Source organism: Mixophyes fleayi, chromosome 3 (assembly GCF_038048845.1).
Source record: "Mixophyes fleayi isolate aMixFle1 chromosome 3, aMixFle1.hap1, whole genome shotgun sequence".
In the NCBI taxonomy this organism is placed as follows: domain Eukaryota; kingdom Metazoa; phylum Chordata; class Amphibia; order Anura; family Limnodynastidae; genus Mixophyes; species Mixophyes fleayi.
In genome coordinates this window covers 311909497-311921873 of record NC_134404.1, presented here as the reverse complement: position 1 = coordinate 311921873, position 12377 = coordinate 311909497, and the positions used below count along the sequence as shown (strand labels likewise).

Here is a 12377-nt window from a genome sequence, read left to right as displayed (position 1 = left end):
CTCACAAATTTGGACAACATCCCAAGTAAATTGGAAGGATAGTATTAGTAATTATTAATAAAAAGCTTTTCATAGAAAATACTGCAAAATTCTAGACATTGTTGCCAATAAATAACTTTATAGAAATTAAAATTATGATTTAAACCCAATTCGATATCTTAAATAAATCTTACTTGCAGTCAGACAAGACAGGGAAAAACAACTCGGTTATAAATATTAAAAACAACAATTAAAAAGCAGTTATATCCTGCCAATAATAGGTAAGAAGAAGCATTTAAGGCATTGGAAAAATACGATGGCGACAGAGCTGTTAACGGATTTCACTAATCTGTATAAATGCACTCCTTGTTTTTAACAGCTATTACAACATAAAATGGTTTTGCCTGCCATTAAAAATCCTTTAAGTGCTTTTAATGGGCAGGTAACCGTTTTGCAGAAGTACTCTGTATGTGAAAAAGATAAAGAGAATTGGCGTAACACTAATTGTTAAGGGTTTCTACATGTCATTACTATCCACACCTCTGGTGAGCCTCACGAGAATAGTCTACTGCAAATATAAGTAAGAGGAAATTCAATTGCTAATGGACGTACTGTTAAATAGATTCCATATAGGTCCCTTCCGAGAGGGTGTGGACTTTATGTTATCACTGAATGAGAGAGGTCACTGGATTTTTGGGAACAATTCTCCCAAACTATGTCATCCTGTTCATCATGGTGATGAGGAGCAAACAATGGCACAGTAATGTTCTCATTTAGGAACACCCATGCCACCTTACACGATCAGTGGGACAGATCCTGGACCGTTCTTATAGTTCGTTGCCGTCTGTCCCAGTCCACAAGCTCTCAGAGCCTGCAGGGTGATACAACTTGGCATGTCTGTTGTGAGCTACGCAGTACAAGCTTTTAAAGATAAATGGTTCTAGCGGATATGGGTCAAACCTCGGGACTCATGAACGTCTAAAGATGAAAAGGCAAAACAGTTTGGTGCAGTCTTTTTGTTTATTTATGTTTGCCATTATTCCATACTGTATTTTTTTTATTAAATGATATGTTATGTGTATACATTTAAAACTATTACACAGTATTTAACAGACTATTGTTCTTTATTTAGGATTTGTCTTTTTTTAAGTGAAAAGATTTCTCCATAGACCTCAGATGTACATAGGGACCACCTAAGACCTCTCCACTGTCTTCATACTCAGTCACCAGGACTCAATGGATGAATGATATTTATTATAGAAATATAATGTATTCTGACACATACACCAGTCAAACGGACATTGTTATGGAATGCTGTATGACTGCTGGAACCCACGAGCTGAAGGGACATAGCTATCGCCTTCTGTGTTCGGCTGTAGAAGCCACTTGGGCACAGTACATGAATCCTGAATAACCAGCTGGACCAGTTTCCTCAAACATAATTTTGGCATCGCAGGGCAGCAGACTTGCCTGTGTTACATAGAAAGTACCAGCTGTGGTTAGATATTTGGTTTAGGAGTCATCAATCTGTGAAGATGCCCTTTCATAACCATGAGAAGCAGGACCAGTGCTTTAGCATATCTCCTGATCTTGGACTACCGCATTGGGTGGCAGGTGAAAGGTAATCTCGTGCCTAATGGTTTCCCCAAGACCAACAAACCCCAGAGATGGATCACCAGAGCCCCAAGCACTGTTTAATACCTTTACCCCCTAGAGTCCAATATTGGCCACCCATTTAAATGGTATAGTATATAATAAGACAAATTAAAAAAATCTATAATTTTCTCAGCAGTAGTATTTTGAGACATAAATCAATTTGATACCCTGATGATATAAGAAGTTAGATTTATGAACTTTGGTTAATATAGAGACTTATGTACAGGTGTCACTATATACAACAAAGTATATGTATTGAATGAAAATTGGTGGGTTTGTGCCAGACCCCAGCCAGGGGCATGTGCGACTTTAATCTACTATTCGCTCATTCAGCAGAACTTCGTGGACATCAATAGTCTGGCTAAATGCATGACATGAATATAAAAAGCACATAAGCACTTAAGTAGGATGAAATGGTTTTGACTCGAGTTCTGCTGAATGCATGAAAATTGCAATTCCAAAATGGTACACATGTGTCTCACTAACATGAAATGATATCCTAGCGTAACACGCTTATAACAGAAAACCATGATGATAAAGCATCTTCCCCCAAGATGCAGATTGTGTTATACAACTACAAAGGACATGCCAAAGTAATAATAATAATAATAATAATAATAATAATAATAATAAATATCAATAAGCAACACAAAGTGCATTTTCCCTATTTGATGTTTGAATAATCAACATTTCTATGCATAAGATATCGATTCTCCTGAACGTGCAACATAAGATTCATATAGCAATACAGTCAAATCAATTAACATTAATGTATGTTATATTTCATCCACGGTAAGATCTTTTTTTTAAATTGTTAGACCGCCGAGTGTTTCACTGAAATATGCTTTTATAGATAATAATTTTTCAAAGAAAATCACTAATTCTCTTAAAGGAATTGCTGCTATGGAAACTGGAAGTCCGCTGGTTATATTAGATTAACACTACAATCAGAATATTTGAGAGAGTTCATGGAATGTCATAAATATAAAACAAAAGATTATTAAATAAGCTCAATCGTTACGTGGACAATGGTGTTACAATACATAGCAATCAATCAGACATTTATCGCCACTCTCTAAACTGTGCTAGAAAAATGATGGAATCTGATTGGTTCCTTTGTATGACATCACTTTTCTATGTATTAACACCAGATATTAACCGTTTGCCTACTGACCACAGCAGGCTTATATTTGTATATAGGTTCTTTCACACTGCCTCGTATATTTGACCGTCACCTGAAAAAAAAATATAAATGCTACAACCGATCTGATCAAGCAAAGCACCCCAATGACTGAAGGGTTAAGGACGGCAGAGTGGTTAGCATTGCTGTGACACGTTGCTGGGGCCTTGGGTTTCATTCCAATCAGGGCTTAAATCTGTGAGAAGGTTGCATGTTCACCCCATGTTTGCGTAGGTGCTCCAGTTTCCTCACACTGTCCAAAAACTGGCTGCTAACGTATTGGATCCTAGTGCATGTCCGTACAAAACGAGACTGTAAGCTCCCATGTGGTAGGGACCGATTTGAATGACTCAAGATTCTTTGGAAAGCAATGAGTAATAATACGGTGGCACTATTATTATTATTATTGTTTATTTGTAAGGCGCCACATGGTTTCCGCAGCGCCGTACACAGTACAAACAGTAGACCATACAGGGCAAAACAGTACAGAACATTAAACATAAAATACCAATACTTCGTAAACTCCGGGCAGGCAAATATAGTAGAGACGGAGTGGAAGAACAGGTATGGAGACAGGAGGAAAGAGGGCCCTGCTCATACGAGCTTACATCCTAAGGGAGGGTGGACAGAATCAGGCACAGAAGGGAGCCAGTGAGGCAAAGGGGAGAACCGAAGAGATGAGCGGTTAAGTGGATAGTTGGTAAGCCTTAAGAAACAGGTGAGTTTTAAGTGCCCGTTTGAAGGAGCACAGGTTGGATGAGAGACGGATGGAGCGAGGGAGGTCGTTCCAGTGAAGGGGGGCAGCGCGGGAGAAGTCTTGGATTCTAGAGTGGGAAGAGGTGATCAGAGTGGAGGAGAGTCTGCGATCATTGGCTGAGCGCAGGGAGCGGGCAGGAGTGTGAATGGAGAGGAGGTTAGAGATATAAGGGGCAGTAGACTGGGAGAGAGCCTTGTAAGTGGTGGTAAGGAGTTTGAAAAGGATTCTATAGGGGAAGGGGAGCCAGTGTAAGGCAAGACAGAGAGGGGAGGCAGAGGAGGAGCTATGTATATAGCGCCACTAATTCTGCAGCGCTGTACAGAGAACTCACTCATATCAGGTCTGCCCCATTGGAGCTTACAGTCTAAATTCTCTAACATACACAGACAGACAGACACACAGACTAGGGACAATCTGATAGCAGCCAATTAACCTACCAGTATGTTTTTGGAGTGTGGGAGGAAACAGGAGCACCAAGAGGAAACCCACGCAAACACAGGGAGAGCATACAAACTACAGATAAGACCATGGTTGGGAATCGAACTCATGACCCCAGCGCTGTGAGGCAGAAGTGCTAACCATTATATTGTAAAGAAGTACATTTGCATTAAAAAATGTATTCTGCTGCTGACCAGAAACACAATACATTGTTCAATAAATTGAACAACTAAAGAAAATTGTACCATCTATTAAGATTTACTCCTATATGAGCAGATCAAACACTTCCTCTATAACTGTACCTGGTTCTTCAGTGACATCCACTTTAGCAACATTAATATTGAGGACAGGACCTTGTTTTGCAAAACTCTCCCACTCTGACTGAAACTGCTGACATGCTGGACACCAGGGGGCATAGCTGGAATTAAAAAAATGAAAATAAAATTATACATCGAAGAAAACTAGATCCAACCAATATATAGATTATTTTTCTAGTAGTACAAGTCTATATAGATTGAGATAGTATGCAATTTATTTTTGAATTACAATATAGGCAGGATAGAGCCAAACATATACATACTACTGTATCTAAGTCACCATAAATGCACCATATTTGGTTTTCTTGTTTTTATTTTAAACATGGCAGAGGAGATAGTGTCAGTGGATAGGACCAAGTGAAGGACAGAGTGCTACGCAACAGGTAAGAGGGTCCTAGAGGACAGGGGAGAGGGATTGTGATCTTAACCTCCCCTCCCTCCTCGGTCACCACTACGTTTGTTGTTCTTTTTTACGATTTATATACAGTCGCTCATCTCCAATGTAATGGAGGCACCTCTGAATGAATAAGCTGGGTGATTGGTACCAAACACTAAAGCCCCAACAAGCATTGGAGGTTCCCCCACACTCTTTTTTGGCACTACAGCAATGTTCCAATAGCTTTGCCACCCGGCACTTACTTAATTCACTTCTCTGTTATTGTAGCCCTTAGTGTCTCATCACCCCCACTAACTGCATCTGTAGTGGAGCCTAGGATATACTCCAAATAATCTGGGGAAGACTCCCTGGGATCCCCCCTAGGGTCCTGATACCACTGAGTTTATCAGTAATTATTAAACAGGAAGCGAAAGCACAGCTCAAATGTATACAACCTAATTTGGTAGAAAGATTTTTATTTTCACATCCATTTACAAGCACTTAATTTGCTTAAAAATTAATGTTAAACGCATAATTTTAACACCAGTGAGCACGCAACCTAAGGGGGAGATTCAATTCGGCGCAAGGTGTTTCCAAACATCCGCGGAGACACCTTGTGCCAATGTTATGGCAGGAATCTCTGCTCATTTCTTCTGCGCACCCCATTAGAATTGCGCAATAGAATGAGCTGAGATTCCCACCATAATTGCCGACAATGTGTGCAGTGGGACACTGCAGTGATGTCCGCGTGCAATATTGCCGGCAAATAGAGTGGAGCAGTGGTGGATGGACAGAAGAGGATGGAAGGGGCACTTACTAAAGTGTCAGTGAAGAACAAACTAAGTACCTTCACAACCCGAAGGCTTGCCACTAACGCTGCAAATCAATCAATGTAATTACAAACTACAGAATTACGTAGGACCTAAAATAAGAAGTCTCCAACTCCCCTCCACTTTCCTGTAATATTTAAAACTTGGAGAACAGTAAAAAGTTCAATCCAATGAGGATAACAGCCAAATGTTCAATGACAAGTATATAACTTTATGACTCCATCCACAAAATGCATGTGCAAAATATTCTTAGCAATCTGGCAAATTACTGGGCATTCTGTCATGAAGTAGGTGCATTGGAGCAAGACGCAAAGATTTTCATGATGTCATTGTGATCTTGATTATTCACATTCTAAAAGGTGTTTTAAAATTAAGTTTTGACAAACTGAAGAAATCGTAAGAAAAATAAAAAAAAGTAGCCTAGTGTGGTCTTCTGAGACTTATCAATAAAGATTTTGTTGTTGCAAAGCAATCCTCCTTGTAAAGAGGTCACAAAAACAATGACGGCATTATCTTACATTTTATGTCTGCGTACTTGTTGAGCCTCATACATTAAATCTGTTAGCAAAATACAAACAACAAGCTTAGCAAGTCAGATTTATTTTGTTGTGATGCTTTTATGGTCCACATGCACAGAATAATTAAATGTCTCCTAAGGCTCCAACGTCTTTTCAATCTGCTCTTTGGATTATGAATGAACATCTTAGATAAAACAATTTGTGCTACTTTACACTGAAAAAAAAAGGACAGAGAAAAGAAAACAATGTACTTCAATTTCCACATCACAGCCGAACCTTAATCATACTCAAAAGTAGCTTCAAGCAAGACATATATTACAAGAACACAGCATTACAATCAGACATGGAAGGTTATTGTTCTGCAAAGTAAGGTGCTGTGTTTGTATGCAGTTAACGCATTTAGTTCACAATGTGTCTGGAATATACAGTTTCTCTACTCTCCAAAAGTATGAACCACAAACACAACCTTAATGGTTCATTGCTTTACCACTGAAACATTGTACCATTGACGGTTCCAATGCTTTAAAAATTCACATTGTGCGCTTCATTTAGGGTAGGATGCATTTTGTACGCCGAACCTATGCATAAAAGTTTATTTACGTGTACTGGATGTTCAATCGGGCATATCTCAAGATGAATCCAACTCCAAAACAGCATCAGACGTACAACTATGCCTACTTGGGCTTTATAATAGTGTAGAAATGCAGATTGACAGTGCTAGTAGAAAATGCAAAAGTCTATTTCTACACTATATTTTGTAGACAACAAAAAATAGTTTTAATAATTACAAAAGTTGCATTTTCCATATTAAATCTAGTGAAAAGCAAACACCTCACCACTGATGTTTACCCCTTTAGAAATCCAGCGGAAAACTTATTTCTGCAGTAGTCCAAATAGAAATGACAAATAAGTAATGCAAATAGACAGCTGCATCTCGCTATAATATATCTGCGATGTTAATGAAGTACTATCAGCTGAAGAGATCAATACACAAGCAGTCAGAAGTGGCAGGATAGAGCTGCAGGTTTCATCATCATCTCTGCACTGCACTGTGCCTGCAAAAGATACCACTCTTAAGAGGCATATCTGGGGATGCGTTCCAAGTGTAATTACGTCGGGACGTCAGGGGGCATGCTACACTTACCTGAACACACCCTTACTATACTCAACTTACCAGCGCCTGCACCCGTTCCACCTAACCAGGCCCTTAACATATGGAGCTGAAACATATGCACATACTTTTATATGGGCGCATTTTAATACACCACAAAAACTGACATGTCCTACTCTAAATGATGGCCGGTATGAGGTAGCCTTCCTGCATAAAAAGGTAACCTTTCATCCAATGTCCTAGGCTATCCATATCTCCTTTATTAGTATAGCTGTATACTGTATATGCTTCTTCATTATAAAAAAAGTAATTTGCATCGAACCACAGGTTTGGGCAAACACACCAGTCAACCCAGCACTAAACTACAGGTGAATAAATGTTTAATAACTATGGAAGAGAACATAACAGTGGACATATACAACTATGAATAATGAAGCAGCTAACAAAGTGCAGGGTACAATGCTGAAGAACAATGACAACAGATACACAATGAAGGTTGGGGAACAGGGTGCCAGAAAGAGACACAGGATACTAAACATGATAGAGGTTGGGAAAGTCTGGGCAAGGCAGGCAGAGTCCAGGCACTCCAAACACAAGATACCATGGGAAAGTCTAATAAACAGGATGAAGTGTAGTCACACTAGAAGGAGTTAACAGGATACTGAAGATAAGGCCAAGAAGTCAGCAGTAGACAATGCAAGGCACTGATCTTCCAGAAGGGACAGAATAAACACACAAGGAACCATCAATCCAACAATTTCACCAGACCTGGAGCATCAAGCAGTCTGGCTCAACCTATAGACCAGATGGCAGACTGCAGGATCAGTACAATAAAGTGACAGCCACATAGACAAGGCATCCTGACATTGGCAAATATTTTTTGGTTATTTATCTTTTTACAAACATATAAATAGTATAATAAAAATTTAGTTTGTAAATGAAATTCTGCCAATGTAGCATTTCAGATCAAATGCCCAAATTGGCCTCATGGGATGTTATTGATTGTATAATAACATAGGAAAGAATAAGATCATAACAGATATTAAACATATTAGAACAGAACTTCTAAAAAGAAGTACCCACTATCGTTCATATGTGGATGTGACAATATGTTTAGTAAATCTATAAAAATAAAAAAAAATGAAAATATTGGGAAGGCGTTTTCTAAAAATAGCCACATTGTCTTACTTCTTACCCATCATCCATTATTTCTCATACATGTATCAACACCAAATAATCATAACGCTTCTCTCTCTTTTAAATTGTGATAGTGTTGCCATGGTAGCGGTTTAACACTGATAATATGTATGTGCTATATGGCTGTTTTACAATTAGTTCACATACATATAAGATGCTGGCTGTAGGAATGTGGCACATATCTCAACTACAGTAACTTCAATTTAACCCTACAGTAATTCAAATGTCTGTATTACATATGTGTACAAGACCGTTGCATTACAACGTTATGTGGGTGATCTCATCATTAAAACAGTCATTTCTAAATATTATATTTTTCTTTTTATATATTTTTGTAAACCTCCATCATTTCATTGCCTTGCAGAACAGTGTTGGAACTTCTCCAAAACCTTTGTTCATCTCATACTCATCCCACCAACTTTCTTTCTTTGTATAAGCTTATGTAATTGACATTTTGGTATTGATCTAACAATATTTTCAAGATTTTAAAAAATCCATTCTACAATGAATGATGGAACTAGAGACAGGAAATATACTTCCCAAACACCACCCAATAAACTTCCACAACATCTAACACACACACACACACACACACACACACACACACACACACGATGGTCCTCTAGTGGCTCCTGCACACACACACACACACACACACACACACACACACACACACACACACACACACACACACACACGATGGTCCTCTAGTAGCTCCTGTAGGATCCTTTACGGCTCCCTGGGCTATTAATTGATACCGTGTGGGTCTTTTCTGGTAGGGATTTTCTAAATTTACACACACCCGAAGTTTAGAATATATATTTACTTTCATCTCATCTTTCCCAGAATACATACACTTTGTTTATATGTTACAGCCATGGCCAAATGTTTTGAGAGTGACACAAATATTATTTTTCACAAAGTCGGCTGCCTCAGTTTTTATGATGGCAATTTACATATACTGCAGAATGTCATGAAGAGTGATCAGATGGATTACAATTAAACTTAAAGTCCCTCTTTGCCATGACAATGAACTTTATCCCAAAAACAACATTTTCACTGCATTTCAGCCCTGCCACAAAAGGACCAGCTGACATCAGGTCAGTGATTCTTTCGTGAACACAGGTGAGTGTTGACGAGGACAGGGCTGGAGATCACTCGGTCATGCTGATTGAGTTAGTTAGCATAACTATATAGGAGATACACTTAACTAAACACACATTGGGTGAGTATCAAAACTGCTCTACAGGTAATGTATGTAAAAAAGGGGATGCTCTCCCTAGCAACCAATCAGACATTTTCTTACATATTTTTAAATTGTACAAGAAAACTAATCTACAATCTGACTGGCGGCAGTTTTGTAACTGTTATAGTGCGAGATCATTCATTCACCTAAATATATAATTGTCCAGCTCTATAGTTAATTTATAATTTGAAGGAGTAATAGTGCTTTAAAATGCCCTGTGAGTATCTTCTGATTACCACTAATAAATTTTATATATATATATAATATATATATATATATATATATATATATATATATATATATATATATATATATACACACACACACATATACACACATATATACATATACACACACACTATATGTTTAAGTGGTAGTTTGACCTTTCATATTCCTTTTGGATTTCTGTTGCGAGAATACATTATTGATGCACAGTTAGGATTAAAAAAAAAAAAATCTTAATATTAATCCTGGTGAATGCAGAATGAAATCAAGTTCACGATGTATTATAATCTATTTTCTGCTCATAATAAGCACCGATTTTGATTATGTCTCTGAAATGTCAAGACAAAAATATTATGAATTAACATTGCACATAAAGTTCAGGTAGATACAAGATAAAGAGGGTAAGCCTCTGAAAGGGGATTAGAATGATGATTTCAGTTAAACCACAACTATTGCTCTCTCAGCTGAAAAAGCTTCATAAACTGGAACAAAACCAAAAGCAATAATTTCCTACAGAGTCTGACTTCTGCTTCAGGAAATAGATGCTATGACCACTAATGAGGCGGAGAAAGCACTGATGATCCCCGTGGCAAGTTTATTACTTAGCAAACAAGATGCCTAGCAGATTATGTTACCAAACATGAGTCTGTCTTACAATTCTAACAATCAATATGAGCAAGTTGTAACAAGAGGTGGTCCTCACATCCAAGAGGGGTTTCTACCGTCAACAACTAATAAATAATGCACTTTATAGTACTTTCAATATGACTGATGGAACAGAAGTAGGAAGTGACCAATGCACACATGTAGATCTTATAGGCACATTACCTTGCTCAGGCAAAATGCACCCATTGTATTTCACAATACATAAGCAAGCTTTGTAAAAGCTTTACTGTGTTTTTTGGCCATGAAAACAATGTTTATTTTATTTCAATAAAAAATATCCCACCGAAGAGCAACAAAAATTTAAATGCTAAAACTATTCTTCTCCTACACATAATTTACTGCAATACAGTCCTCGTACAGAGCCTAAAGCACACTGAGCGAGTTAACTTGGTAACCTCCCTTTTGACAGCTCAATCAGTGACAGTATTATGTGTGCAGGCAAAGCAATTTAAAGTAGGCAGGCAGGTACCCATGGATCGACTGTGCATTTCAGAACGTGCAATATAAACGGTTAAAGCAACTTTGGAACAACATTTGGTAGTGGGTGCAAGGTGCACCAGCGTGTGTCCTGAACAGCAACACTGCCAGGGTTTCAAAGCACAAGTGTCATAGGAGAATTGGAAAGATATCACCACCCAATTAACATCCAGAAAAAGGCAGTCTGGATACAGAAACACAAATGAACAGGCAGGTTACACTCACACAACAAACTGCTGAGTACAGTGATCCTACAAGAGCTATATCAGGATGTACTACTCGATACAGATAGGGTATGGAGATGATGACCTAACAGAGCTCCACACTTACTAGTGAAAAACAAGAGCATGAGGTTTCAGTTTGCTAAGAGACACTGCACATAGATACACTGGAGAACTGGACACACATTGCCGGATTTAACAAATCCCGGTACCTGCTGCTTCACGTTGATGGGAGGACAAGATATAGCAAAAATGGGCAAAGTACACAGATCCATTCTGTTGGATGTCACCATCTAAACAGTGCTGCCAATCAGCTGCGTTTCTCCATGACAGCAGTGCACCCATCTACAAATGGCTTTACCCAGAAAGGGGACGCTATATGCCACAAAGCCAGGAAAGTCACCACTCGGCTTCATGCGGTAGCCTGCCCAGTCTATATCTTCCCTGAAGTCATCAAATCTCACGCCAATCCAACATCTGCGGTAAAAAGTACATTGAAGATATTCTCAGTAAGCGTCTTCCACCAGGTAAGTTGTAACCACTGTGAATCACAATGCAGTCAAAATTGGAACGCACATGGTCCAGCATCTCTACATCTTTTTCCATACCTTGGGGCTGAATTTAAGAGCATATGCACCCAAAACTTAGGCATAAAAAGACACATTTACGCATCTATTGTTAGCATATGTGCAATTCAGCATAGTATGTTAAATGTGTCTGAAGTATTTAAGCGATCTAAGAGATTTAAGAGAAGCATGATGCAAAATGATATAAGCACCAGTACTTAGAGCCTAGGCTGGGGGCCACAAAAAGTTGCAACTAGAACTAGGTTATGACAGATTAGGCTGCTGAACTATAACAGGAAAACGTGCTTCATTGGCTCCCCCCGTTATGAGGTCACATAGCCCTAGCCTGCTTAGGATGGGACTGGATTCCCTAGGGACAAACGAGTCCAGGTCTGAGTCAGTTGGATTTACATGAACAGACTTACTGTACACTACCGATACTTATCTGCCAATTCACTCCCCTTCCAATCTCTCTAATAGGAAGTGCAATATGAGTCAGACTAAACAAACGGATGTAGGCCCAATTCAGCGTGAGCCTCCTTCATTCTATACCCTGATTAATTAATGTTGATCTGAGGGTAAATGGGGAAGTAAGTCACTATTAGGTAGATGTTCAC

The 12377-nt window shown here is 38.7% G+C and overlaps 1 protein-coding gene across 1 annotated transcript in view; it reads right to left on the bottom strand.

The window, feature by feature from the left end:
* Nucleotides 1-12377, bottom strand: part of TMX4 (thioredoxin related transmembrane protein 4) — a 50942-nt gene that overhangs the window by 35310 nt on the left and 3255 nt on the right. Inside the window, exon 2 of the mRNA XM_075203999.1 lies at nucleotides 4313-4428. Coding sequence (XP_075060100.1) covers nucleotides 4313-4428 — 116 coding nt within the window. The remainder of the gene's footprint in view (nucleotides 1-4312; nucleotides 4429-12377) is intronic.